This window comes from Phytophthora sojae (assembly GCF_000149755.1).
Source record: "Phytophthora sojae unplaced genomic scaffold PHYSOscaffold_5, whole genome shotgun sequence".
Taxonomy (NCBI): Eukaryota; Oomycota; class Peronosporomycetes; order Peronosporales; family Peronosporaceae; genus Phytophthora; species Phytophthora sojae.
Window position 1 is genome coordinate 5,344,392 of NW_009258119.1, and position 24,753 is coordinate 5,369,144.

The 24,753-nt window shown below is 55.5% G+C and overlaps 8 protein-coding genes across 8 annotated transcripts; 5 read left to right on the forward strand and 3 right to left on the reverse strand.

The window, feature by feature from the left end:
- Positions 1-1,395: 1,395 nt before the first annotated feature.
- PHYSODRAFT_316150 (hypothetical protein) lies at positions 1,396-3,914 on the forward strand (the record flags this gene model as incomplete). Its single annotated transcript, XM_009531501.1, has 7 exons — positions 1,396-2,367; positions 2,449-2,564; positions 2,633-2,734; positions 2,809-3,295; positions 3,376-3,464; positions 3,540-3,641; positions 3,722-3,914. The coding sequence occupies 7 exons, from the start codon at positions 1,396-1,398 to the stop codon at positions 3,912-3,914; spliced, it is 2,061 nt and encodes a 686-aa protein (XP_009529796.1).
- A 480-nt stretch (positions 3,915-4,394) lies between these two features.
- PHYSODRAFT_263181 (hypothetical protein) lies at positions 4,395-6,106 on the reverse strand (the record flags this gene model as incomplete). Its single annotated transcript, XM_009531502.1, has 3 exons — positions 4,395-4,448; positions 4,478-5,668; positions 5,804-6,106. The coding sequence occupies 3 exons, from the start codon at positions 6,104-6,106 to the stop codon at positions 4,395-4,397; spliced, it is 1,548 nt and encodes a 515-aa protein (XP_009529797.1).
- A 969-nt stretch (positions 6,107-7,075) lies between these two features.
- PHYSODRAFT_560589 (hypothetical protein) lies at positions 7,076-9,420 on the forward strand (the record flags this gene model as incomplete). The annotated part of the gene is made up of 7 exons (XM_009531503.1): positions 7,076-7,737; positions 7,855-7,979; positions 8,058-8,316; positions 8,399-8,935; positions 9,009-9,086; positions 9,168-9,291; positions 9,368-9,420. Exons 1-7 carry the CDS (start codon positions 7,153-7,155, stop codon positions 9,418-9,420), a joined length of 1,761 nt encoding a protein of 586 aa, XP_009529798.1. The 5' UTR covers positions 7,076-7,152.
- Positions 9,421-10,161: 741 nt separating this feature from the next.
- Positions 10,162-14,550, forward strand: PHYSODRAFT_504746 (hypothetical protein; the record flags this gene model as incomplete). The annotated part of the gene is made up of 4 exons (XM_009531504.1): positions 10,162-12,030; positions 12,154-12,309; positions 12,535-12,765; positions 12,991-14,550. 4 exons carry the CDS (start codon positions 10,162-10,164, stop codon positions 14,548-14,550), a joined length of 3,816 nt encoding a protein of 1,271 aa, XP_009529799.1.
- A 178-nt stretch (positions 14,551-14,728) lies between these two features.
- On the forward strand, positions 14,729-18,809 carry PHYSODRAFT_361023 (hypothetical protein; the record flags this gene model as incomplete). The annotated part of the gene is made up of 7 exons (XM_009531505.1): positions 14,729-15,874; positions 16,091-16,136; positions 16,173-16,222; positions 16,255-16,870; positions 16,930-17,107; positions 17,214-17,874; positions 17,936-18,809. Exons 1-7 carry the CDS (start codon positions 14,766-14,768, stop codon positions 18,807-18,809), a joined length of 3,534 nt encoding a protein of 1,177 aa, XP_009529800.1. The 5' UTR covers positions 14,729-14,765.
- A 217-nt stretch (positions 18,810-19,026) lies between these two features.
- PHYSODRAFT_263123 (hypothetical protein) lies at positions 19,027-20,776 on the reverse strand (the record flags this gene model as incomplete). Its single annotated transcript, XM_009531506.1, has 3 exons — positions 19,027-20,484; positions 20,552-20,614; positions 20,687-20,776. 3 exons carry the CDS (start codon positions 20,774-20,776, stop codon positions 19,027-19,029), a joined length of 1,611 nt encoding a protein of 536 aa, XP_009529801.1.
- Positions 20,777-21,756: 980 nt separating this feature from the next.
- PHYSODRAFT_507170 (hypothetical protein) lies at positions 21,757-22,659 on the reverse strand (the record flags this gene model as incomplete). Its single annotated transcript, XM_009531507.1, has 1 exon — positions 21,757-22,659. One exon carries the CDS (start codon positions 22,657-22,659, stop codon positions 21,757-21,759), a length of 903 nt encoding a protein of 300 aa, XP_009529802.1.
- Positions 22,660-22,818: 159 nt separating this feature from the next.
- On the forward strand, positions 22,819-24,596 carry PHYSODRAFT_316158 (hypothetical protein; the record flags this gene model as incomplete). The annotated part of the gene is made up of 3 exons (XM_009531508.1): positions 22,819-22,905; positions 22,979-23,041; positions 23,106-24,596. The coding sequence occupies 3 exons, from the start codon at positions 22,819-22,821 to the stop codon at positions 24,594-24,596; spliced, it is 1,641 nt and encodes a 546-aa protein (XP_009529803.1).
- Between the last annotated feature and the right edge of the window lie 157 nt (positions 24,597-24,753).

Here is a 24,753-nt window from a genome sequence, read left to right on the forward strand (position 1 = left end):
GGGTGAATTGTGCTCACTGTTACGAGCCTATTTCGTAACAGGGGAGTTGAAGTGGGCGTGCCTTGGCATCGCGCTTTAAGCTTAGCTCAAGACGCTAGGGCGATCGCCACACTCACCTTTATTTAAAAGCCACAACATCCAAGATGGACTACCGTAATGTCCTACAAACTCGGGCACTCAGAAGTCGAACGCTAAGCACCATAACCACGACAACTTGCCTAACGTGTGATGAACTTGACCTCGCGCGATAGTTGCACGTGAGTAGTCCACATGCAGCTCGCTGAAGCCAACTGCGCATACTCACCGTTGATGAATGGCCGAAGCACATACATGTAGAACTGTGCCGCGTCTTACGGCCCAGGGACCTGCTAGCTGAATCGTGCTCACTCCACGCGCCCGTTGCGTTCTGAAGCAAGCCGAGATTCGTGGTGGCATCAGGCTCGCTGCTTTATCTGTGGCAAAGTATTTGCTGTGTACGTAAGAAGATGCAATTGACCTCGTTACGCGACGCTGTTCTCGCGAAAAGGTTGTCGCGTCATGTGCTCCTCCTGACGTTTAAGCTGTCCATCCATACAGCATTTCCAGCGTTCAGTGGCACCTCTGCCCTCCTGGCATGATATTGTCCGGTATCGATGCCTGCACGGAAAGCGTGCTGTTCTTGGACCTCGGTTTTCTCGGGTCGTGCTTTTGGTTTCAAGGCTTCATGATCCATTGAAGTGTCAATCACTACCACGCACTTGACATGGCTCTACCAAGTATGTAGGTTGCTTTCAGGACTGCAATATCTTGTTGGAGCTAGCTGCTTCACGTGACACGCAAGCGTTTTTAGCAAACTCAAAACGCGCTTAATGAGAGTGGCACTGTTCTCGTCACCCTTAAGTGTGCTAGTCCGTGTTTGGTTTGTATCGTTTGACTGCTGAAGTGGTGTAGAAACAATCGGACCGGGACTAAGACGAAAGCCTTGTCTACAGCACCTGCAGCTTCAACTTTCAATTCATATTCATTTTGCAAGCAAGCATGTTTATAGAGTACAATAATAGCAGGATTGCGGCATGCGAGGTCATTCCGAGACGATTTCTCCAACCAGATAAACTCCTGCTCAAGCTGAGTGTAAAATTCAGGGATCTACCTTCCTTGCAAGCACTTCATACCGGTCCACAACCGATACATCCAACCATACCGATGCTGATCAATCGGTATACCGATATACCGGTATAATTGTGACGCCTTGCCCGGCGGACGTGTCTGTAGACAGTAGTACCGGTTTTTGACTGGTCGTGGCGCATAGCCAGGACTGTCTGCCCATCACCCAAGCAGGCTGGTTTGGTGGGGGCGAGCCGACAGACGTTTTGTCAGTTGCGAAGCAGCAGCAGCAGCCAGGACCTCGCCGCCGCCATGTTGAGGACGACGCGCGCGCGCTGCCTGCCCGCCGTGCGGGCCGCGCTTTCCGCCCGCAGCACCAGCCGCAGCATCACTGGCAGCAGCAACGGCGAACGCCTCCCGCGCCTGTCCGACCTGGTGCTGATCCGCCACGGAGAGAGCGAGGGCAACGTGGCCCGCCAGCGCTCCCTGGCCGGCGACCACAGCCTCTTCGCGGGCGAGTTCAAGCACCGCCACAGCTCCAACTGGCGGCTCACGGACCGAGGCCGGCGCCAGGCGGCGGCCGCCGGCGATTGGCTGAAGCGCAACAACCTGGCGCACTTCGACCGCTACCTCGTGTCCGAGTACCTGCGCGCCATGGAGACGGCCGGCCGCATGGGGCTGCCCGGCGCGCGCTGGTACGCCGAGATGCTCATCCGCGAGCGCGACTGGGGCGCCATGGACCTTATGAGCGAGCAGGAGCGCTTCATCAAGATGCAGGACGAGCTCAAGCGTCGAGAGCTCAACCGATTCTACTACGCACCGCCCGGTGGCGAGTCGCTGGCGGCGGTGGCTCAGCGCGCTGACCGGTTGCTGGGCATTCTGAACCACGAGTGCCACGGCAAGCGAGCCATTGTCGTGGCCCACGGAGAGGTGATCTGGGCCATGCGGACCCGGCTTGAGAGAATGTCGCAGGATACGTTCATCGAGCTGCAGGAGTCCGGACGCATGGTGGACCAGATCCACAATGGCCACATCCTGCACTTCACGAGGAAGGACCCGCAGACGGGAGAGATGGCCCCCTACTTCACGCACGTTCGCTCGGTGTGTCCGTGGAATGAGAAGCTCAGCCCCAAGGGGTGGATGAAGATCGACCGACCGGTGTACGACAACGAGCTGCTACTGGCGACGGCTGAGCGTGTCCCGCGAATGATTATCTCGGAGGAGTACCTTGAAAAGACGTACAATGGCGCCAAGACGCTGTCGGAGGGGGAAATCACGCCGGAGGTGCTATCTCACGCGACGAGCTTGAGCCAAGCTGCTGCGTCCACAGAAGGTGCAACCGCATTGAAGGAATCAACGAAAGAGGAACGCCAGACACCGCTTCTGATCCCTGGGAAGCCCATGCTGAATCTGAAGAAGGTTGTCGTGGTGAAGAAAACCTCTCGATTTCAGCATGAAGCTGACTTGTACGGCAATACCGGGTAGGTTGGGCTAGTTGTTGACTGTCGTGATTGCAATACTGATTTTTTCATGATTTTTTCGCACACAGGGAAGCATTGAGAAAGCAAATGTCAATGCGAGGTTTTGTTCACGACCGGTTGAAGGCAAGTCATGAGCACCACGTCGAAGCTGTGGAAGAAATCACCAACAGGTATGTGCAATTGCTGTTCTTGTGCGTGCATTGTTTGTATTTCGTGATCTTCTAACTCATGAACGTTACTTTAGCTTCAAAGAGCGTGACATTGAGGTGAAGGTCGTCTCAGCAAACCACCTCACGCATGAAGCAGTGGAAGGAACGGACATGATCTTTTCTGCGGGCGGTGATGGCACTTTCCTGAAAACTGCAAGCTTTGTAAACACTCCGATCCCTGTGGCTGGGTTAAACACTGATCCCAAGCGAAGCGAGGGAAACTTGTGCTGCTACAAGGTGGATAATGTTACCCACCGCTTCAGCACGGCGTTGGACCGCTTGCTCGAAGGTGACTTCAAGTGGCGGCTCCGCCAGCGAATTCGTGTCGGTATGGTGAATCAGGATGGCTACTGGTATGAGCTACCGCGCTACGCGCTGAACGAAGTGTTCATCGCGGAAAGTGACGCTTCTCGCCCATCGCACTACAACATTGGCATTGACCAGCACCAGCGCGAATCCCATCGCAGCAGTGGAATTCTTATGTGTACTGGAACAGGTTCGAGCGCGTGGTACTCTAGCGCGGTACGTACAAATTGAGCGTTGAGTCTGACTCGGCGAGTGGATTTCAATAACTAACTCACCCATGTTGCTCGTTTTCACAGTGCCAAATCTACCGCGAGCAGGTTGCTACTGTGCTCAACGCCATGGACCACACACATACGAACGAGACCGTCACCGAGCTGACTGAATCGTAAGTTGTCCCTGCTCGTCAATAATTCTTGCGAAATAAGTGCTGACGATTTACGTGTGCTTGCCCTCCTGACAGTATTAACAAGCAGAACGTTTTCCCCGAAGATTCGAGGGACATGGGCTACATCGTGCGCGAGCCAATTATTAATGCAACCTTCGGTGATATTCGCTTCAGACGGTAAGTCCGGCTCAACATAATTTCGGAGCAGGCAAACGCACTTACACGGGTTGCTGTTCATGCCTTCTTGTTGACTGCAGAGGCAAAGCTCGCCGAGTATCGATGCGGTCCCTGGGGTGGGATATGAAAGTCAACATAGATGGCATCTACTCGGTGCCGCTAGATTATGGCGTCCAGGCGGTCATGAAGATTGTTGATGAGCCAAAATACGTGCTTCGCACCGTGGACTTCTCTCCGCTACCAGGCTCGGCGCCCAAGAAGAAAATCTTTTAAACGGGAAGCAAGCAGTTTTGGACATGCCAATACCTATTCAACCAAACGAGGTTTGCTCAGAGCTTCTTTCATTATTTTGTCTGCTTTGTAGTAGCAGGGATCGGTTATCTGCGAGTCCGCGAACGGGACCTCGAGCGGGATGAAGAGTGGCGACGACGGTACCGAGATGACGACCTTCGAGACGATCGGTCATGCGATCGGGACCGCGACGAAGAAGCCGAGTGTTGGCGACTGCTTCTTCGGCTCCGGTGACCCTTCTCACGCCCTCGAGATCGCGACTGGCTATTGCTACGACTACGACTGCGCCGTCCTCGAGAGTGCGAATGACGTGTTTCTCGTCGTGGGCTCGGGTTTCGACGCTTGGGGTCATTATTTGCCGGTACGCGATCCCGCGGCGGGGAGCGAAGGCGCTCTGGACGCCTATTCTCGCTTTCGTCCCGGGTCGGTTCACGGCCACGGGTGGTTCGTGCAACCAGCTCTTCAAACAGTTGCTTCTGCTTCTGCGCCGAAAGTAGCGCCGCAGACTCTGCGGAGCTGTAAAATTCCTGAACAAGTTTCTGCACCTCGCCACTCTCCCATCGCATAGCCGACGTGTCCAGCGTAGTGAGCTTTTCTTCGAAGAACTTGGTTAGCCGCAGTTGCTCTCCATCTCGCTTCAGAGCCTCGGTCTTGTATTCTGCCACCGCTTTTGCATAAATCTTCTCTTGGGCTGACAGAGTCAGCAATGCCAACGCGTTTTCTTGGACCTGCTTGTAGCGATCAGGCTGGAGCTGTTCTTCAAGTGTCGAAATAAATACACTCAGCGTTGTTTTCGGCTCCCACGAGTCGAACTGGAACTGCTCTTTCAGTAACTGAGCGAACGCTTGCTTGGCCTGCTTCAGCTTGCCCTTCTTGTCCGCCTTAAGGTCTTCTCGACGGTGCTCGACAAAGTGTTCAAAAATCGCACGACGCTCATCCATGGTCGGCACACCCATAAATCGGGGGTCTCCAGCAATCTGCGGCAACGCTACCGACCACTTGCAGAACGGCATGATGTTCTTGTCGCGCAGCATCGCGCGGAACTGCTCGATGCGCTTTTGTTCACGCGCCTTACGTTCCTGCTCCTCCTGAATCTCCTCCGTGGTCAGCGGTTCCTCCTCCTCGACTTCTTGCTGTGGTGTTGGCTCCTGCTCCTTAACTTCCTTCCCTTCGCTGGTCTGCTCCGCCTCCGCCACAGCCTCGTCATCTCGCTTCTCCTTCTGCTTTTTCTGCTTCTTGTGTTTCTTCTTCTCCTTCTTCGCCGCCTTCTCTGCTTCTTGCGCTTGCTTCTCCTTCTCCTTTCTTGCCAACTCCGCCATGGCCTCCCTCTCACGAGCCTCTGCGGCTGCTGCAGCTTCCGCCTCGCCCCACTCACTCGGCCGCTCCCACACCGACACGCGCGTCTTCGAGTTGAAGTAGTAGAGCGTGCCATTGCCCGCGTCGTGCGCCGTCCAAACCCCGGAGCGAGCCACTGCGTTCTGCAGCATGAGCTTCATCATGAACTCGGTCTCGAGCGACGCAAGGCCATCGGGCACTTCCCATTGGGACGAGTCCGTCCTCCGGTCGTAGTAGAAGAGACGCCCGTCGCCGTCGTCGTGCACGGACCAGTCGCCCACAACCTGCAGCGCATTGAGCCAGTACAGCTTCTGCTCCGCAGTCAGTTCCGTGTCGCTGGGAGGAGGCGAAGGAGGCGGCGGCGGCGGCGTGTGGAGCTCCATGGCGATACGGTAATGATGCTTGTGTTCGTAACATAACATTCGTGTGGCGCACACAAACTGCATTTGTGCAGACCAGAACTAGAGATGATGGCGGCGGTGCAGGGCAGCAGCGCACGGCGGGCGCCGCCCAAGCGCCGACGCTTCGAGACGGACGAGGAGTACGAGGAGGAGCAGTTGCTGCTGGACCTCGAGGCGGAGCTGCAGCAGGTGCAGGCGCTCAAGTCCCAGACGCAGCAGCGCGTGGCCCAGCTGCTCCAGGACCAAAAGCAACTGGAGCAGCAGCAGCGGCGACTGCAGCGCCAAAGCGACCGACGCGACGCCGGCGCCGCCACAGCGCGCATGCTGCAGCTCCAGGAGAGAGAAAGAGAGCGACTCGCCGCGGCGGAGGCCAAGCGCGAGTGCGACGAGAAGGAGGCCAAGGTCAGGGCCGAAGAGGCGCAGCGCCGCCGCGAGCATGCCATCGAGACGCGGGACGGCGACCTGGACGACCTCGACGCGTTCTTGACCCAGGACGCCGCTAACTTCTGAGTGCTGCGGTGCAATACATGTATATTTATTGCGGTGGGTATCGTTGTTGGCGCGTTGTCGGCTGTTGCTGCTGCCTTAGCTCAATTAATCGCCCCCTTGTTGGCGATGCCAGATTACCTGAAATAAGCAGTGGTGACACGGCGGATCGATATTCATGAATGAAGACTATGGGGCTCGCAGGAGCGGATCTGCTCGTCTTATTCGCATCAAGGCCAGTCTGAGGCGGGTCGGGCACTGGCCCGCAGCGTCCAGATGGCGGAGAAGCTGTCAGCGACTTCAACATCGAAACACGTGGATCGCGCGCGCGGTATATAATAGCTGCGCAGCAGCAGCAGCAGCTTCTGCGTCTGTGGAGATCGGGAAGCTGTCGCTGCGCTCGCGACAGCTCCATGTTCGCGCGCCTCATTAAAAGCGTTGCTCGGAGCTGCGCCGCCTGTGAAATGATGAGTCCAGTACAGCGGCGAGCACGGATCTTTGCCCCGCCGACTTGCCTCTCACATCGGCGCTTAGGAAAGGCCCATTTCAGATCTCAGCAGCATGCAAACCTGGCGCTCTTCCATTTTCGAACGGCGCGTCGGAGCCAGAGGTGTCGGATCGCCCAGCCATGCCATGCCTGATGGCCGGAGTCAGTGCGGGAAACAGCGCAATTGAAACGGCGCGGGATTGGTCAAAAGAGGGCGACGCGCGGTTGGCCGAAAAGGCGCTGTCGTGCCGACGATTGGTCGAAAATATCTCCCTGAGTTCTCCTATGGGCGCCCAGCCATGAGTGAGAGAGCGAGGTCGGGCCCCCGAACCCCGCACCACAACGCAAAAGCCCGAGGAAAGCCGACGATATCCGATCGCCCGGTGACTACTTCCTACCGAGACAGAACACAACCCCCCCCCCACCGCAGCTCCCGACCTGACCCCCTCCCCGAAAGGACCAACACTCCCGCCTGCACGCACAACGCCTTGTACTCCGTCCGCCCACGCCCATGGAGACCACGCCCACCGCCAAGGAAATGGCCGACGCGGCCAACCGCAAGCGCAAGATGACGGCATCCACGCCACCGCCCGGCCTCAAGCGCGGCAACAAGCTGTCGCGGCCCGCGGCCTCCGCCAGCGCCAGCGTGTCCAACGGCGTGACGCCGCCCGTGGTGACGCCGCAGGGCTCGATCCACACGTCCGAGCAGTTCATCGACCACCAGCGCGCCATGTTCAGCGCCGCCGTGGCCCCCACGCCGCACGGACCCGTGGAGCAGATGCCGCCCACGCCCGCGTTCGTGAACCGCAACGGCTTCAGCCACACGCCCGACGGCTTCGCGTCCACGCCCAGCGACGGCTTCCCGTCCAACAGCGCCATGGCGCAGCAGTCGACCGGCTCGGCTTCCACCCCCGCGGACGACGGCAACCAGGCGGCGGGCGCCACCGCTGCTACTGCTAACGGACACTCGTCGCACGCGCCCACGCCGTCGCCCGTGCCCCGCGCGGCGCCCCTCAACCTCCGCAACTTTGCTAACTGGGAGGTAGGCAGTCGCTACACGCTCGTGCGGCTCCTCGGCAAGGGATCCTACGGACAGGTACGACGCAGGCCTGATCGATCACTCTAACGTGGGAGAGCAGGTGGCCCTATGGTGATGTAGGCAGAATGCTGATTTAGAACATTCTTCTTGTCCTTTTGGTGTGACCCCACGCAGGTCGCCGAAGCCTTCGACACGGAACGCCAGAAGAAGGTGGCCATCAAGAAGATCATTAACGTCTTCGACCAGGAGATCGACTGCAAGCGGTTGTACCGCGAGATCTACATCTTGCGCCGTCTGAGGTATGTAGAGGCACCATAGTTTCTTTTCGCTGGATTTTTGACATGGGGAGTCTTACTAAGCGTTGTGTTGTTGTGCAGCCATCCGCAAGTGATCAACCTGATAGACGTGATCCCGCCCGAGAACTATGACACCTTCACGGACCTGTACCTGGTGTTCGACTTCGTTGACACGGACCTGCACAAGCTCATCATGAGCCCGCAGTACCTGACCATTCGCCACATCCAAGTCTTCCTGTACCAGCTTCTGTGCGGCCTCAAGTACATCCACTCGGCCAACGTTATTCACCGCGATATGAAGCCTGCCAACATTTTGCTGAATGAAGACTGCACGCTTATGGTAAGCCCTGGTGGACGCCGTTCGTTACCCAAGCGTCAGTTTATTTTTCTAACGATTATTTTTTGTGTGACTTCCCATTCAGATTTGCGACTTTGGTCTCTCGCGTGTTATGGAAAGCGATATGTCGATGGAGGAGCTGAGCAAGCACTTGTACTCCCCGAAGGATTCGAAGTCGCCGACCACGTCGGACGGAGGAACCACCTCGGCCCCGTCTCCTGGCAGCGCATCATCGACGCCCTCTTCTGGCGAATTTCCGAAGATGCGGCGGCAATTGACGAAGCACGTTGTTACGCGGTGGTACCGGGCACCGGAGCTTATCCTCCTTCAAGATTACGATTTTTCCGTGGATATGTGGAGCATTGGATGCATTTTTGCCGAGCTGCTCAGCATGCAGGTCGAGAGCTGCCCTCGATACCAGGAGCGAGTGCCCCTTTTCCCCGGCCGCTCGTGCTTTCCGCTTAGCGCAGACCGCCCCACGACGTACTCGGACAAACTGGATCAACTAAACGTCATTTTCAACGTGATTGGCACGCCTGGCGAGGACGACATTGGCAGCTTGGGCGAAGTCAAGCAGTACCTGCGAAAGCTGCCGAAAAAGGAGCCGAGGGACCTTCGTGAGGTGTGTACTGCTCGATTGAAGCGGATTCCACATGCGGATAACTGGCTAACCTGCTCGTCTGTCAATCTCGTAGATGTACCCGGGCGCACCTGCCGACTCGCTTGACTTGCTCAAGCAGATGCTGTCATTTAATCCCGAGTGCCGAATTTCGGTAAGCTGAGTGTTGAATTCAAGACAGTATCATATGTATGCATCATAACTAACCAACAATTTTGTGCTGCGAACCTTTCAGGTTGACAAGGCCCTCGCCCACCCGTTCCTGGAGTCAGTACGGAGGGCTCAGTCGGAGTCTGTAGAAGCCAACCCGTTCGGGATGGAGTTTGAAAACGTTCCTCTGAACAAAGAAGCTCTGAAAGGTTCGTTTAACCGCAATTGTGCCGAGTTAGCAATACTTCACGGAGCTAACCTCATGTATTTTTTAATGATGCACAGCCCGTATCTTCGAGGAAATCAAACTGTTCGCGGATCGCAATAACCGGAGATGAAAGAAGTCTTCCGCTCTGTTCGACCGCGACGGGCAGCCTCGACCTGGTCCGTCTTCGGCTTGCGGACATGAAGATGGAATCCGACGGAAATGATGAAGGAACAGCCGGTGTTCACAGTTGGTGATTGTCGGTTAGTTTGAGTATGTACAATGTGAGGAACGGAGGCAAGAACGAAATGGCGTGTGGACTACAATGAAGCTACGAAGTCAAATGGCAATCGTCTTATCTAAGACAGCTGACTCCTCGAAGAGAAGAGGAGCCAAGTGCAAGCTAAACCCGTAGGGGTTGTATGAGCGCACGCGTTCGTTCTTGTCACCCTGACGCATAGAAGCAAGAAAGCCAGCCCGGAGAGCCGAGACAGAAAGAGAGAGTGAAAGTAGTAAGTGGATGCTTGCCATCGCCAGCACGAAAATAGTAGTAGACACATTGCTGCCATCAAGGGCAGAAGTAGGGCGTGTTGCTTGTCTGTAGGTTGGCTTGTCTTACGCTTCCATTGCGACATCGAGTGTATTTTCAATAGATAAACAGATTGATCGCGTTTTCCGTAGTTGAAGGCGTTGAATGCTCGTTACAGCTTTATTTTTGCCTTCCTAGTCAGCGGAGCGTTGTTTCAAAACGGATAATGGAGTGCGCAGGCCATGATGGGATTGACGACAGCTACTTGCTCAGTGACAAGCCCATGCTAAACACGTTGCAGTCGTTCACCGCGACTTCCTGACGCTGCGTTCATAACCCCCCCCCATGGAGACCAGCGTGGACACACTCGTGTATCAATTGGAAGACGACGACACCAATGTGCGGTGGAACACGCTGCAGAAGCTCCGGCGGATCGCCGCGGTGGAAACCTCGCACTTCCCAGTTCGCAACACCCGCCGCTTCCTGCAGTGTGTTCGACGGCGGATTGTCGGCGAAGAAGAACCCAACGTAGCAATCGAGGCGTTGAGGTTGCTATCGGACGTGATGGTCTCGCTCGGCGACAACGTGGACCAAATCCTCTCGTCCATTTTGCCGCACTTGATCCCGAACCTACCGAGGAAACGCAAGAGCCAGGATCCAGATGGGGATAGTGACGACGAGAAGGATATACTGCAGGAGGAGATGTTCCAGGTCTTCCGGAAGTACACGAACGTCACGAATGATCTGCAAGCTGTCGCCGATCTGCTCGTCAACATCGGCCTGGGAAGTGGCCATGGATCCGTGCGTGAAACTTCGCTTCTTGTATTGATGCGCCTGCTGGACGACCGTTTTCAGAAGCGCACAATGGCACGAGGCGACTCTGCGAGAAGTGCAATAGGTCGGGGAGACAAGGCGCTCATTGTCGCGTTAGTGCAAGCTATCATCCCGGCACTGGAGGACTCGAACGATAAAGTGGTGGTAGCTGCGGAAGAAGCCATTGCCAAGCTGCAGTCGTACTGGGGGAGTCGATTCTCCAGCGAAGTGATGAAGTTTCTGAGTAGTGAAGACAAGCGAACGCTAAACGAACACCACGAGCCTATCGCGGACTTCTTCAGAGCTTGCTCGATTGCTCCGTCTCCCCCGCCTTCTCCACCACAGTCATCGAGACCGAATTCTGCTGCCTCAGCTTCGAGCGATAGACGTATGGGGTCATCGTCTTCCTCTTCGCCATCAAAAGTCCATCCACTGAACGCGCCAGATCAATTGCACTTCGGCTTCTTGAAAGGCGACATCTTGACGACATTATTGACCAACACCAGCAATTCAAACGCCGACTGGAAGAAGCGCGCGGCAGCAGTTGAAAAGCTCTATGCAGCCTGCAAGCAGGTGGACGTAACTACGCTGCGCGGAGCGACAGCAGAAGAGCGAGCCGAACGAATGGACGAGCTAGACGGACTGTTTGACATCCTCGTCCGTCTTACTCAAGACGTTGACGTTCACCTTGTAAAGCGAGCGCTCCAGATCACTCAGATACTTTTCCGCAAGTTGAGTCCGCCGAGACAGCATGCCAATGACGGCAACGACACGGAGGATGATACCCCCCGAGAGATTCAAAAAGACGCTGCGTTCTACATGACAAAGATGCTGGCGCCTATGGTGGAGACATCGGCGAACTTTGCAGGAGACGACGATGAAATGGAAGGGTTTGTGTATGCTTTACTGGGCCAAGTCTTCGAGAGCGGATGTGTCGGTGTAAGCCTGATTGAGCAAGTATTATCAAGGACTTCACTTCGGCACCGACGGGCGCAAGTGCGGGAGGAGGCACTCAAAGTTTGGATGGTGCTCCTTCTAATTGCTGAGCGTGAAGATCTTCTACCAACTAAGTATGCACCGAGCGAGGATGTTGTGCAAACGCTCGGGCGATTACTTGGAGACACGAACGCGCATGTGCGTGACATGGCTTTCGAGACTGCTGCTGTATTAACGACACTATGCCATTGCAATATCTACGCTTTACTAGAAGCCTTCGTTGACGACGAGTATGTTGCAGACCGAGTGGACTGGGCGGCACTGCGCGCTAGGCTGCGACGGAAGCATATCCCCGAGCTCCGGTCAAATAGTGCCCTACGACTTAAGTCCACTGCTGCCGTTGGAAGTGTCAGCTCAAGCAGGATGAATAGACTTCTCTCGAGTGTGGAGCAATCTCTGGACGGCGTCTCGGAGCTGAGAATGATCGCGACAAGTGATGAAAACCTCCCAACTGATCCTGGTCGATATGTGAAGGGTAAAGTGACGACCGGAGGAAGTCTCAGTGATCGCTCGTACTTCGACCAACAGAACCGATCCACCACTAGTGAAGAAGGCCCAACGACGGTTGATATTGGCGATAAGCTTTCCGCTTTGAGAAAGAAGATGGACCAACTTCGCCAACCTCGTACCAAGCGCGTTCGGCGTCCTAACAGCCAGGAAAACATGGCTACAAGCGCTGCCCAAGTCTTTGAAAACCCAACAAACTCCAAGCAGCAGCTTCCGCGCTCCAAGAGCTCACCGGAGCAAACTGCGTACAACCCTGCAGATGAAGTGGATGATCAGACTCAAGCTAAAAAGGACGTGAAACTTTACCAGTCCCCTAGAGACAAACGAGCCCACCCGGGAAGAATCGCGGTTGCATTGCCATCTTCCGACGCTTTCACGTCTCCCTCTCGACAGCCTGCCCAGCACAGTCCTCAGCACCTGCAAAGTCTGCAAAGTGATGCCCGAAACTATGAAGACCGCCCCCTTAAGTCCAAGTTCATCGAGCGACAGAAGGAACTAGAAGCAGGCGAGTTGTCACCTTCCCAGCCTTCGCCAGATGAGCGCCCCATTCGCCCGATGGCAACATCAGGAGATCCCGATCAAATCTATCTAAACCTCGGCGACCAAGACGCAGGGGATATCGACAACAACGAAGTTCGCTCGACAAAGAAAAATAATGGCGAGCGCGTCATGACCTTAGCGACTCGCAAACGGCTAGAGGCGAAGGCAAAGCAAGAAGCCCAGGCTGGTAGCTTGACTGCAGTAATCTCTCCGGAGAGGTCCAAAGCACGAGAGGATGACGCTCAGAAGCCGTGGAAGAAGCCGGCAAAGACCAAGTTTGGGGACGAACTCGACACTAAAGCTCGACCTTCTGGCAAGCAGGAGCCACGATACTTGGAGCCGCATGAGATCACTCCTCTGATCAACTCGAAGCAGGATCTCAGCAAAGTGCTCACGCAGCTTCGAAGCGAAGACTGGGAAGCGAACTTTGACGCGCTGAGCACAGTTCGGCGACTAGCAATGCACCATGCGAGCATGATCGATGCTGGTAAAGTGCACGCAATCGTGGTTGAGATCCTTAAGCAGGTGCCGAATCTGCGCTCCTCTGTCTCGAAGAATGCGTTGTTGGCACTTGAATCGATGTGCTCTGCTTTCAGTCGAACAATGGACTCCGAAGTGGAGAATATTGTCCCCGTGTTGCTTAAGCGCTGCGCCGACTCAAACGCATTCGTGTGCGAGTCAGCCGCAGCCTCATTGCATGCAGTGGTGCTCAAGTGCTCTACCCCTCGCGTTGTTGCTGCGCTCGGCTCTCACGTGAGCAGTAAAGCTTCACCGATCCGTCGCGAGGTAGCACGCGGTGTTCACGCACTCATCTTGGGCCTGGCGGTCAGCATCCATGCAAGCAAGGACTTGTCCTCAATTCTCCAACTGGTCGGCCGATGCCTTGAAGACTCGAACAACGAGGTACGCGACATCGCAAAACAGTCGGTCCTGTACTTGCACTACAAGCAACGCATGTCTGGGGAGCGGATCAAGAGGTATCTGCCTGCTGCAGCGCAAACGAAAGTCGACAGTGTTTTGAGTGGCAAAGTCGGGTACGCTCCGCCAGTGCTTCCTGCTCCTTCCAGTGGACTTGACCCCGCCTCCGATCTGCCGTCAGCCCCTGCACTGAAGAAACGGGAGGCGCCTGCTGCACCAGTTAGAGCCAAGAAGACGACGAAGCCACTGTCCAGTCGAACGTCGCCGCCTACATCGAGCAACGGAACTCGATCAACTGTCAACGCCGAGGAACTGACTCGACTCGAGACCAAGCTCGACAGCAGCAATTGGAAAGACCGCTTTGATGCTCTCAATGAGACCACCGACTTCATCTGCAGCCGTGCGTCTGCTGTTGTTGAGAGCGGTCAGATGCTGAACCTGTTCGACCTGCTCATCAAGCGGCTGGACGACGGCAACGCCAAGGTGAATGTGCTCGCCCTCGAGTGTATGAACCGGATCGTCCCCGCCGTAGGAAGTGGAATGGAGCAGGTGCTGCCCAATTTTGTGCCGGCCATCACCAAGAACCTCGCGAATGCTCGAACGTCGTCGTTGGCTCAGTCCGTGGTGCAGCAGCTCTGTGCACACGCGGACAACCGATCGCTGTGCCAGCAGGTCGCGATTCAAGCGCGCAATTCGAACTCGCGCGTTGTGCCAGTGTTGCTCGATACACTGGCCCAGCTGACGGCGCAGAGCGTTGACGACAAGAGCAATTACGTGCTCACTCGCCACGTTCTGCCATTGGCGCTGGACCTGCTTAAAGAAGCCAAGAGCGGCGTGAAAGAAGCGAACTCACGGCTACTACGAGAGCTGCGCAGAACACTGGGAAGTGCCGCTGTATCCAGTGCTGCGTCCAAGCTGAGCACCGCCCAGCAAGATAAACTAGCCGCCATCCTGCGATGACCAGCATCAAGTACAGCAACTTCAACTAAATGTAGCCATCGAGGCATAGCCAGTGCAGCATATCCTATTTTGCGTGAGTAACACAAAATGCAACATTGAAGGCTTAAGTTGCTGGCTTGAATTTTGAACTTGGCGCGCGCGCCGTCCAGTCTTCGAATCGCACCTTCAAGCGCCAGCGCCGTGTAGAGTGGAGTCGAGCACAGCCAGCGAACGCCATGTCGACCCCGCAGAAGGAGGAGAACGACCAGCAGCCGCAGGAGACTCAGCAGCAGCAGGAGGCGCAGCCGCAGCAGCCGCAGCAGGAGGAGCAGCAAGAGCAAGAGCTGGAGCAGTCGGAGGCGGAGGAGAAGCAGACGCAAGACACCGAGATGGAGGAGGTGGATACCAAGGAGACGGAGGAGGCGACTGAGGAGGAGAAGAAGGATGAAGAGAACAACGAAGAGAACACGGTGGAAGAGACGGAGATCCAGGAAGAAGAGAAGAAGGACGACGAGAAGGAGGGGGAAGAGGCCAAGGAAGAAGAAGGAGAAGAAGAGGAGACTGCGGAGAAGAAGGAGGAGCAGCAGCTGAAGACCCCAGTGAAGGCCGCGACGCCAGTGGCCAAGAAGACGCCGAGTCAAGCTGCGTCTGCCTCCAAGTCTGTTGCCAAGAGGAAGTTGGAGGAGCCTTCCACCTCAGACCATGATAAGATTAAGAAGGCTCGCGCGTCGGTGCCCGCGAAGCCTAATGGATCTGCCAAAAAGGTGACCAAGCCCAGGGAGTTTTCCTTCGCGAGACCCACTGCGTCCTCGGCGCGCCGCACAGCTGCGGTGGCGGCAGACCATGCTAACGCCAAGGCGAAGCCTACGCCCCCGCCGGTGCGCAAGCCGCAGCAAGCGAAGCACACGCCTGCCAAGGTCCAACGTGTGTCTATGCCAGCACCCAAGACCCCGGCGATGACTGGAGCAGACAAGGCTTCACGCCCTCACTTCAACTATACTCCGTACACTGGCCCCTTGCCGCCGCTGACCGTGGAGTCCAGCTTTGCGCCTAAGAACTCGTACGTCCTGGACCGTGGAGCTCGCACCGCGTCTCCTGCCAAGACTGCTGCTCGGAAACCGCGGCCTGCGTCGGTGAAGAAGGCACAGCCGCAGAGCTCGACCGGTAAGGAAAACAATGGTGTGAACACGGATGGAGGTGTAGCTACTAACGGCGCTTCCAGCAGTAAGACCCACCGAACCCACATCAAGTCCAGCACCGGATCAGTCGTGAGCAAGGCGGAGAACCGTTCTGCGTTCAAGGAGAAGATCAAGAGCCAGCGCTCGCTCGCCCAGCAGACAACGAGGTCCAGCCCCACGGCTACGGAGGACCCGACGGCATAGCCCCACAACGCAACGCAACGCACTGCTGTAAGCCCCCCTCGTATATATCGTGCGCCATTCCTATTTGCATGACGTTAGCTCTAATTTCACCCTCCTTCCAACAGCACCACGGGGGCACGCCAAATAATGAACTGTATTGCCGTCCATGACTGTCTGTGACTGTTCTCTCCTTTCTTTAGACTCGCCGCAAATACTTCGAGCTACCGTGTTATTGTACTCACAATTGTAAGAGCTTTGAAGGAAGAACCATGGCACCTGTAGCCGCTCCGCGTCCTCCCAAGAATTGGGTTCGGCACCATGTTGACCGACAGGTTCGTCCCGCACGCTCGAACACTCGATCCAGAACGACCACCAGCGCTCGCAGTGTATATGATACCGCTCTTCACATTGACGATGAAGCTTGTGAACCTTCTCAACGCCGAAAATGGAGACGCCTCAGTATGGCGAGGCTGGAGCAAGCGCGTTGGTACCAGTCGTGGATATTTCTTACAGCACTGGTTGTGATGCTGATGGTTTGTCTGAGCTGGACGTGTTGGTTGCTGCTGTTGACGATTGCCCCCAACGATACCATCAATTATGTCATGCGGACCAAAGATCTCGACGGTGGTTCCTTTTGGCTGCTCGTCGAGCCTTCACCCCAACTCCGAGCACTCAGTCTAGGTGGTCTTTCCATCGTTGCGTTGGGATATCTCTACATTGGAGGGATGCTCTTCGCGTGGGGACGGCAACGAATTCCAACAGCAGTAAGAAGTGGACCAGCGCTTAGCGCTGTGCAGGAGACTAACTCTCTTGTGAAGGCATTGAGGGGCAGCACAAGACGCTCAACGAGTTCTTTGGCTTCCATTCACCCCTTCCCTTCATCATCCGAAACAGACCCGCCAGTGTCAGGTTTGCTGGGCAAGTTAACACATCTGTACTCCGATTTGTGGTGTAGTGAGAGCGAAACTCGGAAGATTGCGGTAAGTGCTGCTGTACTTGAATCCTGCTTCAATCTTAAACTAACTTTATCTCATGGCAGCATGTTTGGGTGAAAGTCGTAGATTTAATGCTCCAAGAGTTCATGCTATACCAGATTCTGGAAGCAGGTTTCCCCATACCGCTCGTCGTGGCCTGCACCTTGATGGTTGTGTGGAATGCGGTCGCTGCTACTCACCCGCACCACCGTCTCAAATTGGCGAAGCTCTTGTGGATACCATGTACGTTCGGTGTGCATTACCCTGCTTCTCACTGAAAATATGTAGTCGTCTCACTCAACTCGGTGCAGTTCGGATTTTCTAGTGGCAGTTGTCTTTCCTGCTCTAGTCCTAACGTACTGCCTGACCAACTTCGACTTCGACCGTGCAACCCAACGCCTTGCGGCGGATCTGTTTCCTAGCTGGTCATTCCAGAACGCAGCACGGGTGCATGCGAATCCAGAGGAGACAGCGAGGATCTTCAAAAGTCTTGAAGGTTTGCGCTTTCAGTCCATTGGTGTCTGTATTGCTCGCGTGGGCAACAACCTCGCACTAATCATCAGTCTTCGACGACTTCTCGGACTTCTTCGATCTCCACTACGTGATGCGGAAACGAAGACTAAACCCAGCATTTATCCACGAAGACATCCACTAGCACTGGTGCTTGCGGCTATTGCTCTGGCTACGATCGTATTTGTTACAGAAAGCGTTCATCGCTCGCGGTCAGCTTGCGAAGGCTACCCGACGTGTACAATGTACGCATACCGCTGGCGGCTTTCAAGTACTACGAAGCACCCAACAGATTCCGGGGTCAGCACAACGGGGTGGAATTGCCCGCGCCGTGTTCTTATCGACGTAGACCTAGCGCCAACTAACTTCTCTGTCTGGAAGAATCCTCCAGACGTATCTGACCTCGCAGCTTCGGGTGATCTGGAAATCTTACAACTAATTAATCGGCAGCTACCAGATCTACCAAATACACTACAACAATGCACTCACCTGAAGCACATGTAAGTTTTAAAGAATGTGTTACATGCGCTCGTGTCTAACCTGTGCGTGTTGTTGGCTCAGAGCGTTGGTGTTCACCCACACCAGAAATCTGCCTCAATGGACGTCCGAGTTCATTCACCTGGAATTTCTACATATTCAGGGCAAGTCACGGAGTCTAAGCCTTTCAGTTTTACCTCAAGGACTTTTCGACAACATGGAAAAGCTGACATTCGTCCACCTAGGAGCCCACGAAGTCCTACCAAAACTCCCCAACGTTGGTGGTATTACGAATCTTCGGTCAATTACGTTGGCACGGCTGAATGCACTGAGCTCTTTACCCACTGACTTCGCACAACTGGAGCACGTCGAGATCATGATTGCATTGATGATGCCAGACCTTGCGAGTTTCCCAGACCTCACGCGCTCTCGTCAAGCTCTGAAAACTTTGATCATCGACCCCAATGCTATGTGTTGCAACGGGTTCTTGCCCGCAGGTTGCAATCTGACCAGCGATATCTGTAGCCATCGCGAATTTGAAGACAACCCGCAACTTCAGTGCTTGTCCGCGGAGCTTTCAGCTAGTTCTGGGACGCTAGAGGTTTTAGAGGCATTCAACTCGACTATATGCGTCGATCCTGGGTCCCCACTGCAGCCTCCAGGCATCCCCAAGGGTAATGTCACGAATTCTAGCAATCCACCCCCTCCAAAAATGCCACCACCAGGAACCGAGCACGATCAAGATCTCGAGCAAAACATGCTGCAATGCGACGGTGTTCTTTATCGCGAGTGCCAAGTGGTGCCAGGGTCGCTCCCAGGAATGTGCTACAGCGATCGATTCATGCCTATTTCATGCATGGGCGACCCAAACATCATCGAACTGCGCCGCCAACAAATTCAACTGCATGTCGGACCCACATGCGATCCGGAGTACGAGGAGTGGCTAGGCTGCACCTAGTGACTGTAACAGGTTTGTACACATACACTGCCATTTGACAAACTTCCAAACAAAAACCTTTGTATGAAGTAATACATAAAGCTGCCACCCTTGCACTCCTGCTACACTACTGGCAGTGATTCCTATCAAACCCTTGTGCTGGTGACAGACGAAAACCCGCGCTAATCTTCATCATGGCCCCACTCGCGCTACCACGTCTCCGCCCCGGACCCCAGACTCACTTGGCGGCCAGCATCTTGTCGACACGGTCTGCAACCCTGTCGCCAATTCTGCCCAGCGCCTTGAGCTCCTTGCCGTTGTTGACAGCCACGTCGGCATCTCGCAGGCGGCGCGCTGCCCGCAGGAACGCCGTGCCTCGGCCAGTGTGGCGCTTGTACAGTTGCTCCTCGCCGTACTCCACCAAAGCGTCCACCAGCAGTTGGTTCTTCTCGACCTTGGCACTCTTGCTGCAGACGTCCATCACAATCGGAGGCACCACCGAGTCGCGCTCACGCTCGCCATACTCGCTCCCTTCCTCCTCCTCCACTTCGCCTTCGTCATACTCGTAATCTTCGTCGCTGTCAGCATGTCCTTGGTCAATGATCTGGTCGATCTTGGTAGCGATGCGCTGCCCCACCATGTCGATCTCCTGGCTCGCTTGCTTCCCGGACTTGACAGCCGTCTTGGAGTCTCGAATGTGTTGAGCTGCACGCAAGTGCGAGATGCCCTTGCCCCGGTGCCCCGAGTACAAGTGGCTGTCGCCGTAGTCGACCAGCGCATCGACAATTTTCTGATTGTCCGGGCAGACAGCAGGCTTCTCACGCAAGTCCTTCACGATCGGAGCCAGCGTATAACCACCGCCACTGTCCCGCGAGCAGCTTCGGCTTCCGGCAGTCTCACCGGTGTCCTTCACAATGCGTCCGTGCTTCAGGATCTGGTCAATCTTGTCGGCAATCACATCACCGACCAGCGGGACACTCGTACGAGCCGTCGAGCCCGACTTGATCTCTTGCTCTGCGAGTTGAATCTCACGCGCAGCGCGCAGGTGACTCGTTCCCTTGCCGGGACTGCCGAAGTAGAGCTCGTGCTCTCCGAACTTAGTCAGCTCGGCCACCAGCTTTTCGTTCTCCGAGCACTTGGCTTGCGAGTTGTGGATTTCCACCACAAGCTGCGGCCGCTGGTGGTCGTCCACGTCGGTGCTGACGTTCTGGTCGCCAGTTTGGTCCTTCAGCTTGCCGGTCACGAGCACTTCTTCGATCTGGGACGCGATCTTGACCCCCACCATGGGGACGGCGCGCGCGTCCTTGGCCGAAGTAATCGCGTTCGGGTGATCGCGGATGTGGAGTGCGGCACGCAAATGCGAGACGCCCTTGCCCGTGTGCCCTCGGTCGAGTTGCTCCTCGCCGTACTTGGCAAACGCGTCCACGATCTTCTGGTTGTCCGGGTTCTTGGCCTTCTGCTCGCGCACTTCTTCCACGAGACGAATGGTCTTGTGGGGGGGCATGGACTCCTCTTCGCCGCCGCCCTCAATTTCGTCCTTTGACACTGCTGCGTACGCATACCCAGCAGTGGCCGGCTCGCTCTCGTCACCCCCGTTCTCTCCTCCATGCTTGCTCTTCTTGTTGCTCTGACTCATTTCGGAGGGCAGGGAACGCTTGTTCCGCCCAAACTTGGCTGTGATTTTCTTCATGGCAGCCTGCAAAAGACACATCACAACGTGAGAACAACGCGTATCAATTGAAAAGGTTGAGCAGGATACTCACGTCTTCGTCACCGTTAGACGAAAGGAGTGCAGTAGCGATATCACTAGTAGCTGCGTAGGCGTTCTACACAACGACAAATATTCGTTAGATCGATAAGTTCTCGTGAGTCGCTGCAAGTGATCAAGCTAAACCAACCTCTGGAATGTCGACGTGCTTGCTCTTGGCGATCTCGCGCAACTTGCCGATTTGCGCGTATACAGCGTCGCCAGTCTGGGCGTCGACCATGATCCGCTGATCTCGCTGCTCTTCCCGTTGTTTCCACGAAAAACGGAGAATGGCAGGCTTTGGGCGGCATTCCCTTCTCCCGAGCATGGGACGTAGGCGCTAAATGGATGAGGATGCCACAGTTGGGCGACAACTCGTAAGCGACGAGGCCATTCGGCCAACTGAGTTTCGAAGTATACTACTGCGTTGAAGCTGGCCTCCATTGTTCTCCACGGGAAATTCTCAGTACGCGAAATGAACACAATTGAGACGCGGGCGAGTTCAACTGCCTTGAACCAGCCACACCCCGCGTCGAGATCGCGTCGATCTCGTCATCCACGCTCGTGGACTTCAGCATTAACCGGCCGCGGGTTAATGAAGGAAGTCCTTCCATCCAGCAGATGCAGCCAAAAGTGTACAAGCTCAGCTGTGGAAGAACCTCAAGTCTGGTGTGCGTTGCGAAAGTGGACGCATCACGGAGGAGTGGGGCGAGATCGGCTTTCAAGGTGAGAGCTTTGCGGCAATGCTTTGGAAAAGCTTACGTTTTTGGTTTTTGCGTTATAGGCGCCGATACGATGGTGGACATTTGCCGTGACGGGCATGAACGTGATGGCCTTCTGATCGAGCTGATTGACGAGCGTCTGTTGGACATCAAGTTGTACCGCCATGGTGCGGGGGGAGTGACGACCACAACGTGAACGTCGGACTCGAGGAGCTCCACGATGTCTATAGAGACTTTTAGTAAGCTATCGCTTGTACCATTCTACAGTAGCTGCTCGCCAGAGAAAGATTCATTAGCGGTAATCTCATATGCTGCTTGTCCTTGATGAGGCAAATGCGTTCCATTCGTTTATTAGGACTGCGTATTTGCAAGAAAGCAGCGCAGACACTACAAGGTTTGCTTCCCTCGGTTGATCGTCGTTGCCTACGACTACGCTAGAATCACGTCGTACTATTGTATCAGTACGCTATGGATGCTTTGGTCACGGAGGCTTTGAGTTTCATATACGCTGAACGAAGCTTCCTCCGTAGTCGAGACCAGGACACACGTCCTTCTCACGCGCTTCGGTCGGGATGGGCTTCTTGCCGACGACAAACCAGACTGGTACACTCTCACCAGTATCTGAAGAAGACAACGGTGTCGACTTGCGACCAAAATGGACCCCTTCCTCCCCAAGCGAGGCTTGCAACTTCAAGCACCAGGGGATCTCGCGCAGAACACCGTGCAGTGGGTCGTCTTCCGCGTACTTCATTGTGACATCACCGAAGCCCTCGACAGCAAAGGTTGCGTGACCAGCAATATCCGCCCAAAGCTCGCTGCCAGGTGCAGATAGAGCATCGACCGTATCCAGCATCGTGGTAATACTCGATCGATCCATGTGAGGGAGCAACCCTTCCATGACCCAAAACGTAGGCAAGCTTGAGTCGAATCCATGAGCGAGCAGCTTGTGGTCCCAGTCATCATCGGCGAGGTTGGCAACGATGCAGTCAAGCTTTCGTGCCATCAGCGGCGCGTCTTGCAATACTTCGGCTTTATGATCAAACGCCTGGGAGTTTTGCTCAATTTCCAGAACATGGCATTCACGTAGAGACAACAAGCGATACGCGCGAGTGTCCAAACCAGCCCCGAGGATCACAACTTGCTTGGTGCCGCTGCCGCGGTGCTCCAGTGCGTCATCGACGTATCGAGAGCGAATCGCAATCAGATTCTCCCACCGAACGCCCTGCTCAGCCGTCCCCTTCAGGAATTTCTCCAGCTCGTTGCGGTTCCGCTGCGTGAGAAGGCCAGCAAACGGATCGTTGTACACACAATCATCGCGAGCACTCTCGATAGCGCGCATGTACGCCGTTCCAAACCCGGTGAGCTCGGTGAATGAGTTGGCGGCAGTGCAGCTGACGTTCATGTTGCTTCTGCGAATTCCGAGAGTGTGCACTTGAGTTTTGATGATTCCGATGAGATTATGTGTGAAAGGAATTCAACGGCAATGACCTCGTCGCAAGGGAAAAGCTCCCTCTCTCAGTACCTCCAGGCACAAAGCAATTTGACACCCAGCAAAGAAACCATGAAGGACAACGAGTTCACCCGAATCTACCAGCATCTCGGCAATTTGCGTGAGGCGTGCAAGCGGAACGGAGTTGCTCTACCAGAGGCAGATTTCACTGCTGTTGTTTCTCAATTTAGTTCATATATAACCCACTCGGCCTCTAACGCTGTGTGTGTAGAACGTCTACGCTGCTTCCACCGAGATGTCGTCGGCGCTAGCCGCCTCAGATGGTGACGAAGTGGTAAGGAATCCCATCACACTCAAATTATGAAGTGTTGATTGCTAACGAGACGTGCGTTCACCAGGCCGCTTTGAACTTGCTGACCGCCAAATTCAAACGAGGGAGCAAACGGGGGAATTCGGCGGCGGATACCACAGCGGAAAAGAGACGACGAACCGAAGGCAAGGATACCACGGCACCGGGACAAGATGTTGGCAGTGAAGAAGAGACCCCTCTGGACATGGAAGAAGATGAAGCAGACGACGAAAGCGGTGAGTTCGAGCAGGAAGGAGAAAACGGAGACAGCTCGCCGCAGAAATTGTCGCGGTTGTCCGAAGATGTCCGCAAGAAGCCTGCTGCAGTCGCGTCGAATCAAGTTATTGTGGACGCCTTCACGGCCTATGGTGATCAACAGCTACATCGAGGCCACACGGGCAAGGGGGTCACGCACCTACGAGCTGCACTTGCCATTCGAGACTACCCTCATGCCATTACTTCGGGCGCTGAAGCTCGCGCTGTGCCAATGGTAGGGGTCAAGATGGCCAAGCAAGTGGAGGAAATCTTGTCGTCCGGCGAACTCAAGGACGAAACACCGTGGCTGAACGTTAGCACCGCAGACGTGGAGCAGCACTCGCCTCCCAGATTGGTGCGGGAGGTGCGTGATTCGCAGGCGAAGTGCCCAGAGAACCAAGCGCTAGTGGACGAGTTGGCCAAGTTCGGGGAGCACGAGCTGTATTTTCGTAGTGGCAGTAAGGGGACGACTCACCTTCGCGCTGCCAGAGCGCTCCAGCTAACCGACCAGGTTGTCACGTCTGGAGACCAAGCTCGCCGCACGGTGCCCCTCGTCGGACGAACTATTGCTGACAAGATCGATCAAATTCTCAAGCACGGGCGCATTGTCAACGACAGTCCAGTGTCGAGCGGCGTTCAACCAGCTCCGATCGTGGTGGACCTTCGAGAGAACCCGGCAGTTCGACCTGAGAACCAGCGCATTGTTGACGCTCTGGTTGACTATGGCGACAGTCACCTTCATTCCGGCCACCGGGGCAAAGGAATAACCCACTTACGAGCAGCTCGAGCCATCCGCGACGCCGATGTGGTGGTGACGTGCGGTAAGGACGCGGTCGAGTCGATCAAGCAAGTTGGGGCTCGAGTTGGTGAAACGATCGACCGGCTTTTGGAGCAGGGCAACGCTGATACTGACGAGGATGAGGATGTCAGTCAAACTGATGAAGGCAGCGAGTATGGGGCTCGAGAGCCTTCAGACACGCCGCCGATTGTGCTCGAAGTGCGCAGCAAACCAGCTCAAGTTGAGGGGAACCAGGAGATTGTGGACGCGTTGTCTGTGCATGGAGAGAAACAGCTTTTGAGATGGCACACCAGTCAAGGAACGGCGTTTATGCGTGCAGCTCGTCGCCTCCGTGATGCTGCGGAATTGGTGACTACCGGAAGTGTGGCTAAAGCTCTGGGTTGTATTGGAGATAAGGTCGTCACGTTTATCGACACTGTGGTCGTGTGCAAGACAATGGAGGAGGTCGAGGTCACGACGGGCTCGGATGAAGGAGAACTGCAGTAGTGACAAGATGTAGCTGCCCGGGTCACACTGATATTGATTTTAGTTTGCATGTACGGACTGAGGAGTTGTAACGCATTAAAACAGTGGAGATGCAATGGACACGAGCACTCGTTTGGTGCATTCACGGCCTTAGCTGCGTTGTAACAACTTCGCCGGA